Source organism: Haliotis asinina, chromosome 16 (assembly GCF_037392515.1).
Source record: "Haliotis asinina isolate JCU_RB_2024 chromosome 16, JCU_Hal_asi_v2, whole genome shotgun sequence".
Taxonomy (NCBI): Eukaryota; Metazoa; Mollusca; class Gastropoda; order Lepetellida; family Haliotidae; genus Haliotis; species Haliotis asinina.
Genome location: NC_090295.1, coordinates 10,526,737 through 10,542,985, shown reverse-complemented (window position 1 = coordinate 10,542,985; position 16,249 = coordinate 10,526,737). Strand labels below are relative to the sequence as shown.

The 16,249-nt window shown below is 38.5% G+C and overlaps 1 protein-coding gene across 1 annotated transcript in view; it reads right to left on the bottom strand.

Annotated features, from left to right (window-relative positions):
* Positions 1-323: 323 nt before the first annotated feature.
* The window catches only part of LOC137268288 (ER membrane protein complex subunit 1-like), a 28,285-nt gene continuing 12,359 nt past the window's right edge, over positions 324-16,249 (bottom strand). The window contains exons 13-25 of the mRNA XM_067802833.1: positions 16,072-16,188; positions 14,957-15,012; positions 14,401-14,571; positions 13,483-13,647; positions 12,276-12,446; positions 10,576-10,701; positions 9,863-9,947; positions 8,761-8,886; positions 6,864-6,985; positions 5,169-5,379; positions 4,403-4,487; positions 3,747-3,895; positions 324-3,284 (exon numbers count right to left, since the gene is read on the bottom strand). Coding sequence (XP_067658934.1) covers positions 3,124-3,284; positions 3,747-3,895; positions 4,403-4,487; positions 5,169-5,379; positions 6,864-6,985; positions 8,761-8,886; positions 9,863-9,947; positions 10,576-10,701; positions 12,276-12,446; positions 13,483-13,647; positions 14,401-14,571; positions 14,957-15,012; positions 16,072-16,188 — 1,745 coding nt within the window. The 3' untranslated portion in view covers positions 324-3,123. The remainder of the gene's footprint in view (positions 3,285-3,746; positions 3,896-4,402; positions 4,488-5,168; positions 5,380-6,863; positions 6,986-8,760; positions 8,887-9,862; positions 9,948-10,575; positions 10,702-12,275; positions 12,447-13,482; positions 13,648-14,400; positions 14,572-14,956; positions 15,013-16,071; positions 16,189-16,249) is intronic.

The following is a 16,249-nucleotide window of genomic DNA, read 5'->3' as shown; positions in this document are numbered from 1 at the left end:
GCACTGTTTCACACCAAGTTCTGCATTGTTTGTCTGGGCAGAGGACACCTGAAAAAGGTTTCAAACATTGTACGCATGTAGGGAATCAAACCTGTTCTTTCTTGTAAGATTCGAACACTTTACCTACAAGGTTACAAGAGCAGAGTGCTGTTGTACAAAACAATCTTAGCGCTGACACTATGTTATGTCTATGTTAAGACCCTTTGTGTACTTTTGTGAAAGCAATCCATTGATGAAAGCTCATTGAACAAGAAGATCCTGGGTGCCAAAGGAAGCAACTCTTCACAAGTTTCTTCACTTTTCAAATAATACATGAAAGATTCAACATTCAAGAGATTTATTTTCAGGTGATACAAAAATTCACACACTTTCAGTTTCACGATCTGTTCACATCTGCAAAGTATTTTGCAGTATATTCACATATCAACCAAACTTCAGTTTCTTTCCATCAGTCACACAGCCAGACAATACAAAACAGAAATGGAATGGATCAACAAAGGATCTAGAGTCACTCACTAAAGGGGTAAGTAGGGAACTCTCAGCATTAGGTCTTGTGGTTCGGCTTTCATTTTTGAAGGTAATTATAATTTTTAGAGAAGAGGAGTCATGGAAAAAGGAAATATCAAATTGGGAGGGGGGAGGAAGAGTGATAGGTGGTGAAATGTCATCAAAAGAAAGACCAATTTGCTCTTTCCCTCTCCAGTGAAAGATTACAGCAGATAACACTAAATCACGAAAAACATAAGCAGGAAAATTAATTTTCACGGCAGCATGTAGGATTTGACACATTACTAAACTTTTAAAAAAGCAAGATGTAAAAAAAAATACTAATTTATCAATGAAAAAAAAAGATTTTAATGAATAAGAGTTTCTTATATAATTAATTTTTACATAGTAAATTCACACTAGATTAATATGAAAAAAAAATTAATACTGAAAAAAAAATATTACCAGGGGGTATCAATATTATCCCCAAGTAAAACAGCATTCCCAATTAACACAAGCTCAAATTGACCCATAGTGAGTGAGTACAGTTTAAGCTGCTTTTAGCAATATTCAAGCAGTATCAGGTTTGTGGACACCAGAAATGGGCTTTACACATTGTACCCATGTGGGCAACTGAACCCTGGTCTTCGGTGTGACGAGAGGGCACTTAACCACCAGGCTACCCCACCTGCCCTGACCCAAGGTGAACATGTGGTAAAGAAACACAAAGTAATAGTAAATGGTGTTATGAAATGTCTGATTATGGCATACATCAAGATACACAGACAGCGGTATTCACAGATTATTAACTCACAGATTGATGCAAGGTCACAAACAACGCACAACTTTCAACATTCTCAGCTGGCGTGTTATACAAATGTTATCTTCCACTTATAAATATCTTACAATCTAATAAACTTTTTGAAAAGGTATCAAAACCTGAAAGAATAAAGCATCAATTACACTAATTTATCTTTACATATAGTCACATAAAAAAATTCCTGAAAGTCATTTTGTTTTGAATCCAAAGGAATCTATTTCTGATCATTCACACACAGGAAATGAAAATACCAAAGGAAACATGAGATTGAAATGGCAATAACATCAAGCTAATACATGTTGTAATAACAACTTGTATTACTTATTTTTTCAATCACACAATCAATACGATGACGTACAAAAGAAGGTAAATGATGATTTTTCAAACTTCTTGATTTATCAACAACAAAGGGTAAGTCTGTGACCCAAGAGAACAGTTTATCATGTTTGCACAGTTCTTACCGATATCTTCTGACAAAAAACAAACAACTGATTCCTAAATACACATATGCAGTGGAACAAAAAACAGTATCATGAACCAGTCCCTTTTGTACACAATTCATTCACTAAAGAAAACACCTTACATTACACCTTTGTTACTTTTGTCACCTAGAGGCATTGGAAGATCACAATACTGACAACTTTCAACCATAGTTCAAACCATAGTACATACATTATAGATACCCTCATCCACACCGACTTAATGCCTGTTGATGAATCCATTTTATAAAAACAAGTAGAAAAATGTTATGCACCATAAACTATATTTCAAGATATAGGATCAATAGTTGTTAGTAATGAAACACTTTGCTTTTGTTTACAAAGTGACACACTATTGTTGAAATACAGAAATCTGGAGAAAGACTTTAAAGAAAAATAAATGGGGCCAACTTTAGAATTCAAGATTATAACACTGTTGTTCACAACAAATGGAATTAATGTTTAAACTTGATTGTTTTAGATGCACTTTCAGCAATATTAATCTGAAAGAACAATTTAATTCGATTTTTGTATTTTGTTTTCTTCAACTTCCTACATTGAGTCTGAGGCCAATACTTTACAAACCAACTTGCAAGGAACAGAATTCCTAATAACATCTTATTCCTGTTTGTAACAGTTGTTGTTTAACTAATGGTTAATTGTTGGGTTGCACCAACAGTCTTTCAGCATCACATACCTATGGAAGTGAGCGAGTATGCTTTTGCACACTGTACCTATGAGGGGAATCAAACCCAGACAACTACTTTCCCCACTGACCTATCCTGCTACCCCAAGTACTAGGAACCATCTGGACAAGCATATAGTTTTCTTGAATCAACTCACCAGGTACTGTTGGTAGTTTAGATTTATGTCATATTAATATTTTTCCTCAAACAAGCAGATATTTTTAAACCATAACTTTTGCAGAAGTCACAATCATGGATATATTATTGACAAACTAAGGACCATGATGAGAAATATGTTGAATTCAAACCCATACCCTGATGCTGGATTAAGGGGGGCATTTGAAACACTTGGATAAAATATTCTTGAAGGTGGAACCAGCCATAGAACAGTTAATTAAATTACTGAATATTGCCAACTGACTTTTACATATTATTTTTATTTTTCAGAGATTACACTACTAACGTAAACTAACAGGAACTCACCAACATAATTGTGAACTTTACTAGTCTGGTTTTTAGAAACATGAATCTACTGTTACTGTAATGATAGTCTCAATGTCAGAAAAACTTATAAATGCTACAAAATGTGATTGAGCATATGACATACGATTCTGAATAAATAAACAAAATTATTCTATAACAGTTGACTGCATCACTTCCATGCTCTGTTTAAAGCTTTTCTTGATGCTAGTTTCTGTGATATAACGGACACAGCAATCATTATCAGCAACACAGTACCAATGAAAAGATAATCAAAATCTTCCTTCAGAACATCAAACATCTTGGATGGATTTACACGTGTGTAAAAAAGATCTGAAACAGAAAATGTTTTCATGTAAACATCAATAAAATGGTCCATTTCCATATCAAACAATTGTTACTTTTCGGAGGGGGGGGGGGTGTTTACTGTTTGGAATGACACTCAGTAATATTCTCACTGGAACAACCCGGTCATCAAATCTGGACAACACTTTTCAGTTTCAGTGATCAACAGCATGAGCATCGATCTGCGCAATTGGGATACGATGACATGTGTCAACCAAGTCATCAAGCGGGACTACCTGATGTCGTTAGTCGCCATTTGTAACCAGCCTGGGTTGCTGAACATGTGACATGCAAGTTGCTACCTATCTAGACCATAGACTAGGATACGTGAGGTAACTCATGGGTGGTTGAACATGTGACATGTTACCTGTTACCTACGCAGACCACAGACTAGGACAAGCTAGGTCCCTCATGGGTTGTTGGACATGTGACATGCAAGGTGCTACCTACCTAGACCATAGGCTAGGACAAGTGAGGTAGACTCCAGTCCTGCCGGTGTGGTGTGAATTCCCCTGATTTTCACCACACTCTGGTTGTAGTTGAGAGTAGCCTCTGTGAACACCTGAATCTCAGGAATGTAAGGAATGGTGCCTTCCTCCCTGAAATATAAATGTGGCTCAAAATCAAGAAAGACAGTAAAATACAGTGAATACACTGACACCTGTCTAATCTGGTATACTGTCAAAACCGGCATGACTTTCTGGTCCCAACAACCAATTTTGACTGTCATTAACACTGTCTAAACTGACATGAGCAGTCCAATCAAGGACCCATAATCAAATACACAAATTAACCTTCTTGGCATGCTAGATATTCAGGAAGTAGTGATTGCTAGGTGAATCAAAGGCTCTAGGATGGCAAGGGCAGGAGGAGTCCAATCAAGGTCCCTTAATACACTCCTCTAAGCATACCAGATAATTTAGGCATTTTTGAGATAAAGAGAGTCACGAGCGTACATGGCAGCCATGTTGGAAAATAATCATCACTGTCTAAACTGGCATTTTATTTTGGTCCCATATGGTGTTGGTTTAGACAGGTTTCACCATATATTTGTTTGAAGACATCTGGAATCTGTTTGCTGTAGAATACAATAATCTGAGACTCACATAGTTTCTTGCGAAGGGATGATAGGTCGTCTTGGATCCAGCAATGCCTTGGGAATTGAAAGAAGTCCTCCATTCTTAAGAGCAACTGAAACGAGGTTTTCACATGCACACATGGATTAAACTTCTTGAGATGTCTAGACACAATGTCCACTTGACAACCTGTTCATATAATATAAACTGTTTGAAGTTTTGTTTATTGAAACACTCTGTAAAACGCACAGTGTGTTTGAGGATCTAACAACATTTTTCCTATGTTGTATGTTTTCAGGCCTCTGTACCACGTACAATTGCTTTATCTTTGTCAGTTTGATGGAAAATGCTCTCTGAATTTCTCATTGGCACTACTTTTGGAAAAGCTATCTGCTGAGTAAGATGGATCAACGCCGTTCTAAACAGTGTCTCAGTTGTAAACCAGCGAATCAGCTTGATGTGCCGCAAGCCTTCAAGCACAGGTATGATGACAGAATGAGTCAGACTATACATCGCTCTTAGCAATATTCAAGTGATATCACTGAAAGGGACAATATCAATGGGCTTCACACACTGTACCCATGTTCGGAATCGAACCTGGATCTTCGGCGTGATGAATGGATGCTTTAACCTTTAGACTAGCCTACTGCCTCATGACAAAGAAGAGGTGCGTAACTTGATGAGAGTGAAATGATCACAGCAAGTTTGGATTGGAAAACGCAGGCAGATGACTCTCTGATTTAACAATGCTCTGAACGGTGCTTCAGTTACATCCGACTAGTGAATGTCTACTCACTGACAAGGTTCTTGCTGGTGATGCCTTTCTCGGTGACAGTGGTTGCCATAGTGCTGATGGAGAGGGGGAAGATGTAAGACTGGCGCAGTACCAAGGGCTGGGGAGGGGGGTTGAAGGAGGAGAAGGCTGTGGAGTTACTCTGCTCCTTCCCCTCAAACATCTCCATCACTGACATCTCGGGGCGGCGATGTCGCTCGTTGAAATAGGAGTACTGTAGAACAGAAGACGATATATAACAGACATAGGTAGAGAGTAAGACAGCAACATTCCCAACATATCCATCTTTCTGTCAAGGGGTGGGCCCATTGATAAGTTATGGCTCGAGGGTAGGGGGGTGGTGATGATGATGACGATTTTTATGGTGAAGAATCTACAATGTGAATGACCACACTAACATTCATGTACAAAGTGACCCCCCCCACCCCACCCTACCCTATGTGATATACAAAACCAATGACACCCCCCTCCCCCTTTCCATAATCCTTAAGCATAATTTGTACATATTTACATGTACAACATTGCTATCTACCCTTTCCTAATACCCGTGTACAAAATTAATGATCCCACTACCTCCCTCCAGTCTTAAAATCATTATCATCATTATCTAGAGGCCCACAAATCCCTTCCATAAATTATGAATGGTCCCTTATACAGTTTTATAAACTTCACTTTATTCACAGTTAGCTCAATCACTCTGCAAACAGTATTAATTCATGTACACAAAACATAAAAACTGTAAAATGTTTAGAATGATTGCATTAAATAAACGTCAAACTTTCTTAACATCCAATCATATCCTTGCTGTTACTCTGTCAGATACCATAGGACTTTCATTTATATCATGACCATCTGTTGATAACTCGCAGTATTCTATGTATATATGGGCAAATTGATATGAGAACGCTCATCATATTGCTTTCAAATATGATGATATAAAATACTAAAATTACTTCAAACCCTGACAGAATAAAAATGTCATCAGTACAGCTTACTAAGCAATTTCTATTTAGGCTTGTCTGCAACTACACTGTGGTGGGTTGGAAATAATAAAGTCTGGACCAGACAATCCAGTGATCTGCATCATGGACATCAATCTACGCAACTGGGATACAATGACAAGTGTCAATCAAGTCAGCGAGTCTGACCACCTAATCCTGCAACTTGCTTCTCATGACAAGCAACGGTTGGTGAGGATGAATTCTGACTAAGATCTTCACAGCTACCTAAGTAATCTGTGAGAGGTGACTGAAGGAAATCTGAGAGCACCAACCTGACAACTGACTATCAGTATGTATGAGCGCCGCTCATGGGTGCTTGTTATTGTGTGTGAAGGGGCCCTTGGTTGTTCGCAATCAAGTGAACTGTATTACCACCTTGCTACACCGACCACACAAGAGTCTTATGAGCAAGGAATCAATTTCATTGTTATGGACTGTATGTGCACTAAACAACATCTACTCTACCTTTCACAAAAAACAAACAAACCCCAAAACCAAAAAAAAAACAAGATTGTTCATTGTCGTGCACAGCCTAATTCTTGTAAACACGTTCTCTATGCCAGTCCAACTTATCCTTGTTTGCCAGTAGGCTACCCTTACACCCCTCAAACTCTACAATTTTACTGGTGGATAGGTTTTGAGCTACATGTTTGCAATGACGGAAAGTAAGGTGGACACTGTGTCCAAGGTTACTCACCACCACCCAATTCTCAGAGTGGACAATGTTGACCGGTCCCTTTGCTCTCTTGTGGTTGACGTGGAACACGATGTGACCTGTCACTCCATCAATGAGGTAGATGTTGAAGAAACTGGAAGGGCCTTTAAAAAACATGACAGCAACATCGCATGATACACAACAAAGACAGCTGTGAGTGCATCAGGTTTTATGGAGCTAATAACAACATTGCAGCTATATTATGGTGGGGAACACCTGAAATGGGCTTCACACATTCAACCATGTGGGGAATAGAACCTGGGTCTTTGCTGGGACAAGTGAACACTGTCACCACAAGGCAACCTGACAACCTGTTTAAGATAGTGTGTCATTGCAACATCAGCCTGTTTGAGAAAAACATGACAAGGGCCATAACTCTGTTAAGAATCGTAACAAGGTTTTGTTTACAACTGTTCCTGAGTAAATCTATCCCCATAGGAGATACTGTGCACCAAGTCAAGATACGCATATCAAAATGCCAACACCGTTTCCACTTTCAAACTCCATCAAGGTACAGTCAGACCGCGTTAGTCCGGACCCCGACAATCCGATTCCCACGATATCCGAACAGTAGCTGGCTGTAACCAATCTTGTTTACTATATAAACTCATTACCTGTTGATTCATTAATCCGATGCTTCAGTCTCCGTATCCGAACGTTAATTAGCGGTAACAGATTGGCTAATTACACATGGTTTTGCTTCATTAATCCGGCGGTACATCAAAAAGGTTCGGATAATAGTCTTACCTCGTGCGCGCCTCTGATTAGCGCTGGTCTTCATCAGCTGACTTCAGTTGTAATTGTTAACTGAGGTGACACTTCTGAGTTGAGCATGTCATTAGTTTGTGATTTTAATCAGTTAATAGGTTTCACTTTTGTTTAGTTTGAGTAATACCTGTCATGTTTCCTTGCTGTATAAAATACCGATCGAGTCAAAATGAGATCAACTGCACTTGATACCTGTCAGTCACAATGGCAAGTCCCGCCCCTAAGCGTAAACGATGTGAAATTACTGCCGCACAAAAAAGAGAAATTTGTAGATACAAAGAGAAAAATCCTAAAGCCAGTTTTGATCTGATTAGTAAGCATTTTGGTCAAAAATTCGGAAACAAAATGGACATTCATGATTTTGGCTATTCACGCGGGTGGCTTTACTGCTTCAAATCACGTTACTCAATTTCGAAACAAGTTTATCAAGGGGAAGCAGACTGTTATTGGAGATTTCTTTCAACAGACGTGAGTGATTGGTATGTGTAATACTATAGATAATCTGTTCAGACATTCCATTGATTGATTGTTATGTTAATATTCAAGTTGTTATGTCTACAAACTGTAATAAAGTCATTTGATACATGTATATGTTCGTATGTTCTTGTCTCAGTATGTCAAAGGGAAGTAACTCTCCTGAGGTGGTGTTTGCTTCAGTAGTCTGTACGTTTCACTATCCGAACGTTTTTGATGAAAAACAGAAGTGTTCGGATTAACGCGGCTTGACTGTAGTCATGTCCTGAAAACATATGTCATGTGGTCCCTATCTGCAACAGATTCTGAAAAAATCTCTCTCCATCATGGCAAACAGAAGAACGGAAGGATGGAGCTCAAAGTGATATCTCCCTCCCACTTCATGGTATTTATAAATCTAGCAAAATCTAGATATGTTTTATGTTTATATACTTATCCTGCATTACTCCTTAATGCATTTACTGCTTTCCTTTTGACAAGACCAAACTGTGCGATGGAAACGTCAAAGAGATGTTGTTCCAACCATGCGAGTCGCCATCTTGCCATCGCACAGCTTCTGTCAAAAGGAAAGCACTAAATGCATTAAGGAGTAATGCGGGATTAGGTAAAAAGATACAAAACAAGTTGACAGACTCACCTTTATGGGTTGCTGATGTAACGGCTGGTTCCTCTCCCTCAGTTACCACGGCAACTAAGTTGGGGTTAAGGTACTTGTACAACACACTTCTGTCTCCCAACACTCGACCTTGTGAGTGCACATGTTCTTCAAAGAAACATATTACCATGGGTTACTGAGGCAGTACCTTCATCAATACTCTTGTGCCCCTAAATAATCAGGGTTGAACAAGACAATGCAGAGATTTATATCATCCATCAAGTATTTCTCTGTGGTTGCTTCTGTCTGTATTAGTCCAGCGTGGGGGCATTTTGTTTAAGGCATCTGCCTACCACGATAGCACCAATTTTACATTATTCTTAACAATCACGAACAGATTACAACCTCATAATCCATGGACTCCGAGACCCGCGTTATTGACTCATTGAAATCATTTTCAACAATAAAATGGCCAACATTTTGTTTCTTTACAATCAGAGCTGCAAGTACCACAGGACGTCAGCGGTGACTTGTCAAACTGTCTCCTACGTAAAATGTATCCTGACAGGTAACGGCCTGTGTTCATTGTTATATTAAATATGTTTGCAGAAAACATGCATTATATACTAGCCAGATAGCAATGTACACTAATCTGTTACGATAACTGCTTAATATGTAAATTATTCTGATAATGAAATAGAAGTTCTTTGATGTAATATCATCACATCATTTTAACCTGAATCACCTGTACATTGGACCAAAACATCTGTGCACAGCTGATCGCTATTTCCAGCTTAGCTGAATAACAGCAAAGACGTATATTCACGTGAATATTCGTCTTTGATAACAGGTAGCATAACAGGAACAACAATTAAATTATCATGTCTAGTGATTTTTGGTCACAAGTTTCCCGTACATATATATATTTTCATTTTCAAAATTTGGTTATTTTCACTTTCAATGATACAATATATTTTTGACTGGGCACAATTCATGAAATAGCAGTTTTGTTGTGTCCTTGGAAAATATGATTTTACTTGGCCTTTGTTCCACATTAGGTAATAGGTACTATAACGCAGGGGGTCATCCGTGGACCACAAGACCCGCGTTCTGGCAAGGGATGACTGTATATCACTCAACTCACCATTAACCCTTTTGGAGATAACATCAACAATCCTCTGCTGTTTTTTTTGCAGGTCAATGTTCCACACCGGGTCTGCCTCAACCTCCTGTACACACAAACCAGATGCATCTATTGAAATATGAACACTCACCTACAGTCATCTATGTGTCCAGCTTTGGTTTCAAGGTATCAAGTCAAATTCAAGTAAAGATATGCAAATATAGCCACAGCATATATCTAGTGGGCTTGGAATTTAGGCCTTACAAAAACATTGCAGCATACTGGAAATGTAAGCCAAAAGACGTTTAATATGATCAGAAATTATGAAAACAATGATTTGAATATGGCTCAGTCAGTATACCAGCCATACTTGGTCATTCTATTACAGTATTGTACGGACAATGAAACCCAAATTATATCTGCTCATTCAACAACTCATAATAAATTATTAAAATATGAATAAATGGTCAAAGCAATGATTTGAGCAATGATCCATGTAGCTCTAAATGAATGCAAAGAAGTGCGCCCATTAAAGAGCACAACTTTCATCAAAACACCTGCTGGAACATCAAGAAGCTAAACCTACCACAGAGTAATGCTGACACTCAAAAACACTATGACAAACTGACAATTATACCAATGGGAAATTCCTGAAGCCATAATAATTGACAAAATTTTGTTTGGAAACGGACACACAGAAATGACCCAACCAATGACAAACAGCTGACACTTACCCCATTACTTCTGGCCAGGACCCTGTAGCCATTCATGTAGCCTGTGTCAATCTCCGACACATAAATGAACATAGACGAGAGACGTTTCTCAGCAACTGACTTGACAGACTTGGGGTAGAAGCGGACCTTCGTATGACAAGGACATACAACTCAGTGACATTCTCACATGCAGTGTTTGCAATGCTTTCATTTGCCAGCAGGCCATGAGGGCCTGCTGTCGTCTGGTTTTAAAATCTACAGGCTGGAATGCTATCTGCAGGCCTCTTTTGTTAAGGTCAAACCAATAAAAATAAAATAGACTACACTGGTCACAGTTTCACACTGTTTCTACAAAATCAGTTAGCGAACCCTATGGTGCAGAGAGACATTTTTTAATTGTTCAAGACTAGTGTTGACATTACTTTGGGCAAAGTGCTGATATACCAGGAAGTGAAACTTAGTTTATCCATGTTTACGGATGATTTATAATCATAAATAAACTGAAAAGAAACAAGGGAAAGATTCCAGTTGTTAAAAATGACAGATAATTTACTGAGGGCCACAAGGGCCTATAGATATTTGAAACTGCAAGCCCAATGCAAGAACAACCAGCGCTGGGCCTGCGGGCCAGCAATTATTTCGAACACTGCTCACATAAAAAAAGCAAGTTTGCAGTCCTACTAAAGTGGCCTGTAAGAAATTTCGGCGGGGACCAGGTCATATTTGTTTCTTTGTTGCTTAAGACAGGACTCGGCAATATTCGAACTCTATGTCAGCGGTCAGTAAATAACTGAGTATGGACCAGACAATCCAGTGATCCACTGCGTTGATCTATGCAATTGGCATACAATGAGATGTGTCAACCAAATCAACCAGCGAGACTGACACCTGATCCCATTAGCTGTCTTTTACGACTAGGCTGATAAAAGACCAATTCTAACACAGATCTTCATGTTTATAACAACTGATGCAAACATCATAAATAATACACAGAATTTGTTTAGACCGAACTAGATGGTACATTTTCTAAGTACTATGTCAGTATTCAGTTTCACTGCTGAATGTACTGTCAGACATGTCATACTGCTATGTAACAGTAAATATTGCCACCTCAACATTGTTCCACTAATACCAGGCCCCCATTTCACCAAACTCTCATAAGTCTAAGATCTTGTAACATTCTTGCCTCCGATACTGTAACACAGGAGGTACGAATGCTACGAGAAAAGAGATGTTAGGCTTACAAGAGCTTTGTGAAATGAGATTCAGGATCATCTGTCAATCTGATTAAATGTGCAAAGATGATTTCTTTCATTATGCCATCATGTAATATATTAGAGTAATCAAATTTAACAATGCCAACTTCAAAACCTTTTCAACATATCCAATAAAATTTTGTCATTTTGTTCAAAATATCCAACATTAGGGCTTTTTAAGGCTGGATGACAGATGTCCAGGTCTTTTTAATCCTATATAATTCTTGCTTGTGGTATGTGTTTGTTGTTAAATGCCTAGCTGTACAATATCATAGCTTCATGACAATGATGGTCTGTAAATAATGTCAAAGAACAGGACCAAATGATCGACGTTGTGAGCAATGATCCACATAATGAAACAAATCCATTGCCTGACTGCCAAATCCATTCTGTTGCCTCTATCTGCTTTAATATGTTGCCTGGGATGCTTTAACCTGGAGCCATATGTTGTTTGATATTACTCACCCTGTAGTCAGAGCCGAGGAGAACCAAACCTCTCACAAAGTCTTCGCTCATCTCGGAGAGAAGAGCTGCCTGTATGACATCATAGCCAAGGTCAAGGCCATGGGTGGGCAATCCTTCCACTGGGGACCCAGAAACTGGGTCAAAGGCATAAAGAAAGCCATTTCCCGTTTTCTATAAAAGAAAAACATTCATCTTCTGAAGACAGCATTTATACATTCAGAACCAGGAACTGATTTCACATTGCGTTCACCAATTCGAAATTAAACTGCCATTGAGTTTGGGCTACACAGAACATGGAATTAAACGAAGGATATTATGATATTTATGTGATAATTTTGACAATTTTGTTATGATTCTACATATCTTGCTCTGTTACTCATTTCCACCATCTCAGTTCAAGTTCATTCATTTCACTTCGTGATGGGAATTTCCCTGCAGTGCAGTGCGCAACTGGGAGGCCATAAATAGCCAACCAATGAGTGAAAATAGGTGATGTCACTTGGAGACCTCCGAAGCAAACACAATTGACATTCACTTTATTTTCTGTTACAGTAATCAGTGATAAGGAAACAAATACATGACATTAATGAGTAGGTACAATCATACACTGAAAGTGTTATTTGTCTATACTTTATATGCACTTTTTTTATCTGAGTGAAAACCGGTAACCTCAGGATACATATTAAAACATAAACGTAAATCAGAAATAAAAACAAATGTTCAAAACAATCCGACTCAATTAAACACTGTCTTCAGGCTTAATGAAATATTAAAAAAGATATGTTAGTTAATTTTCGAAGAAAAAGTAGCATTGATCTTCATATTTCTTTTGTAATTTAAAGTGAGAAAGTCTCCTTTTCATCATGTTACATCCAGATTCAAACACCAAGACAGGGGTGGAAATAACTTTATAATTGCTAGTATACACCGTTACAGTGGCAGACATAAAATTACTTGCCCTGATATTTTTTCTAGTATACCAATCTTTTTGTTGACTATATAAATAAGCAAGAATATTAACACTGGGAAGTCTACTGGACACCGGTTCAGCATGATATTATACAAATTTGCTTGCCCGACAGTAAGAAAACCCCACTTGACTGGACGTTGGGCAATGGTTTATTTCCACTCCTGCAAGACCTCAGAATCAAGAATATCGCATGTCTCTCTGTTTGTAACAAGTTTCTAACAGTTGGGTGAGACTGACCCGACTCTTGCCAACCACGACACACTGGGGCAGCAGAGGGAAGTGAGCTGTGGTCCTCTGTGTGTACAAGACTAGCCGCTGTTTTGAGTAACGGTCAAAGGGAGACAACTCTGGCAGGAACTGCTGCCATACTAACTTGCCTGTGTGACTTCGCAAACCAAATATCTGCAACAAAAAGGAATGATTTCATACATTTATGATTTACTCTTTCCTTGAAGAGTAGAAATATAACATGTTTAATTAATTATTTTAGAATATCAATATCTGATGCAGACAGCAATGTGGTAAATGTATTTGTATCATGTCTAAACGCATCGGTCCAAACATCTTAAAGATGGGTTTAACGCAGCACTCAGCAATATTCCAACTAAAGAAACAAAACCGTTTTTAAATATAACACATGAACATGAATGCCTACATTCATGGGATCTCATTTTTCGTAAACTTGCGTTTCTTTTGCTGTGTGGTATATATATATATATGGCAGTGGTCTGTATATAATTGAGATTGGACCAGACAATCAAGTGATCAATATCATGAGCATTGCTCTAGACAGTTGGGATACGACGACATGTATCAATCAAGTCATAAAGCCTTACCACCCGATCGTGTCACTTGCCTTTCACGACAAGGTTGCTGAAGACCAATTCTAACCCAGATCTTCATAAGTGGGCCATTTCATAACAACTGATGCAAATATCATAAACAATACACAGAATTTGTTTGGATTTGATTTCACAATAATTTTTCTGCGTCTGTTTAGTTTCACTGTCTAATATACTGCCCCAATCCCGTTTGGCAACTCTTGCAACAAGCACGGGTTACTGGATCTCCAAGGGTCTCTCCGGCAAGAGGTTCAAACTATGTCACTCTGCAGGAAATTCCATTCCAATCTTTGTCTTATTTTGGTCTTCTCACCTTCCCTGATGCTGTTACAGCAATGATGATCTTCTTCAGGTTAAACTCATCACGAGTCAGATCTTCCTCCAAGTCGTCCTCCTCTTCCTCCAGGTCCTCGTTGTCATGGGCAACCATGGAGGAGTGATGTCGGTGGCCCTGAAGCTTGTTGATCAGGCCCTCAGCAAACGACTAAAGAAAACATGTACATCTACCTGAGACTAGCATGGTACAGGTAAACATTTAAACAATAATCCATAGATGGTATGTGTGTTGGCCAGGAATATTTATTTTTGTCAAATCAGCATAATCACCTACTTTGTTGGACATGAATATTTATTTTTGTCAAATCAGCATAATCACCTATGTAATCAACATGTTAAGTGTCATCTCCTAACAACAGTTCCATCTAAATACTTCAAGACAATCAAACGTTAAGACAATCTTAATTATCAGCCTTGCATCTCAATTCCAGGATTTCAACACTATTTCAGGTCATGTTATCCTAAATTGTTAAAATTTATTGGAATTTCTCAGACTACCATCTCTTCCAAACAGACTGACTGAAATACACTACCTGTATCTGTGACAGCTGTGCCAGCAACCGTTTCACAAACATGGCAGCAATATCATCTAAAACAACCACAGAACATTATTACTTTCACATAAATGTTTCAGTGCAGTATGATAATACAGTTACAATCCTTGGGTACAAGCTTTGGGGAATATGCTTCTTCAAGTATTGTGCTTACTCAAAAAATACATTGTATTGTTACAGTAAACAAACCTGGTCATTGATTTGTGGCTGTTAGTGATGAAGCACTACTCACTAAATGAAGCACTACTTATGGCCAGTGCTTTCACTTTTTCATGAGTGATTATTTTATATAGAGAGATGAACATTACAAAGTGTTAGTGTCTGAAAACAATAATCAGTTTTCTAGTGTGCATCCTTGTGTTGGGAAATATCCTCAGTGTTCAGTGTCTTTAATTACAAATACCTGAAGCATCATATCATCCAGTGACAAGAATGGACACTGCTGGCAGGGATATAGGACATGATCTGTTAGGGATATAGGACATAATCTGTCAGGGATACAGGGCATAATCTTACAGGGATATTGGGCATAATCTATCGGGGGATACAGGGCATAATCTGTCAAGGATACAGGACATGATCTGTTAGGGATACAGGACATGATCTGTCAGGGATACAGGGCATAATCTTACAGGGATATTGGGCATAATCTATCGGGGAATACAGGGCATAATCTGTCAAGGATACAGGACATGATCTGTTAGGGATACAGGACATGATCTGTCAGGGATACAGGGCATAATCTTACAGGGATATTGGGCATAATCTATCGGGGATACAGGGCATAATCTGTCAGGGATATAGGACATAATCTGTCAGGGATACAGGACATGATCTGTCAGGGATACAGGGCATAATCTGTCAGGGATATAGGACATAATCTATCGGGGATACAGGGCATAATCTGTCAAGGATACAGGGCATAATCTGTCAAGGATACAGGGCATAATCTGTCAGGGATATTGGGCATAATCTGTCAAGGATACAGGACATGATCTGTCCTAAATATAGTGAGATGACATGAAATGGGATAATGACAAAGAACACATAAGATACACATAAATCCAATGTTCAATCTCTACCAAATTACATACCTTCAATAGAACCAAATTCATCCTCAAACTTGGCCTGGTTCTCAGACAATGGTAGATCTACCATCTCCACACTTAGAATATAAGCCAGTGATTCTTCTCTTCGCCATGTGGTTTTCCCTGGACAAACATACACAATGACATAGACAGTGATGGAAGGATGTGAACTTAAGTACATGCC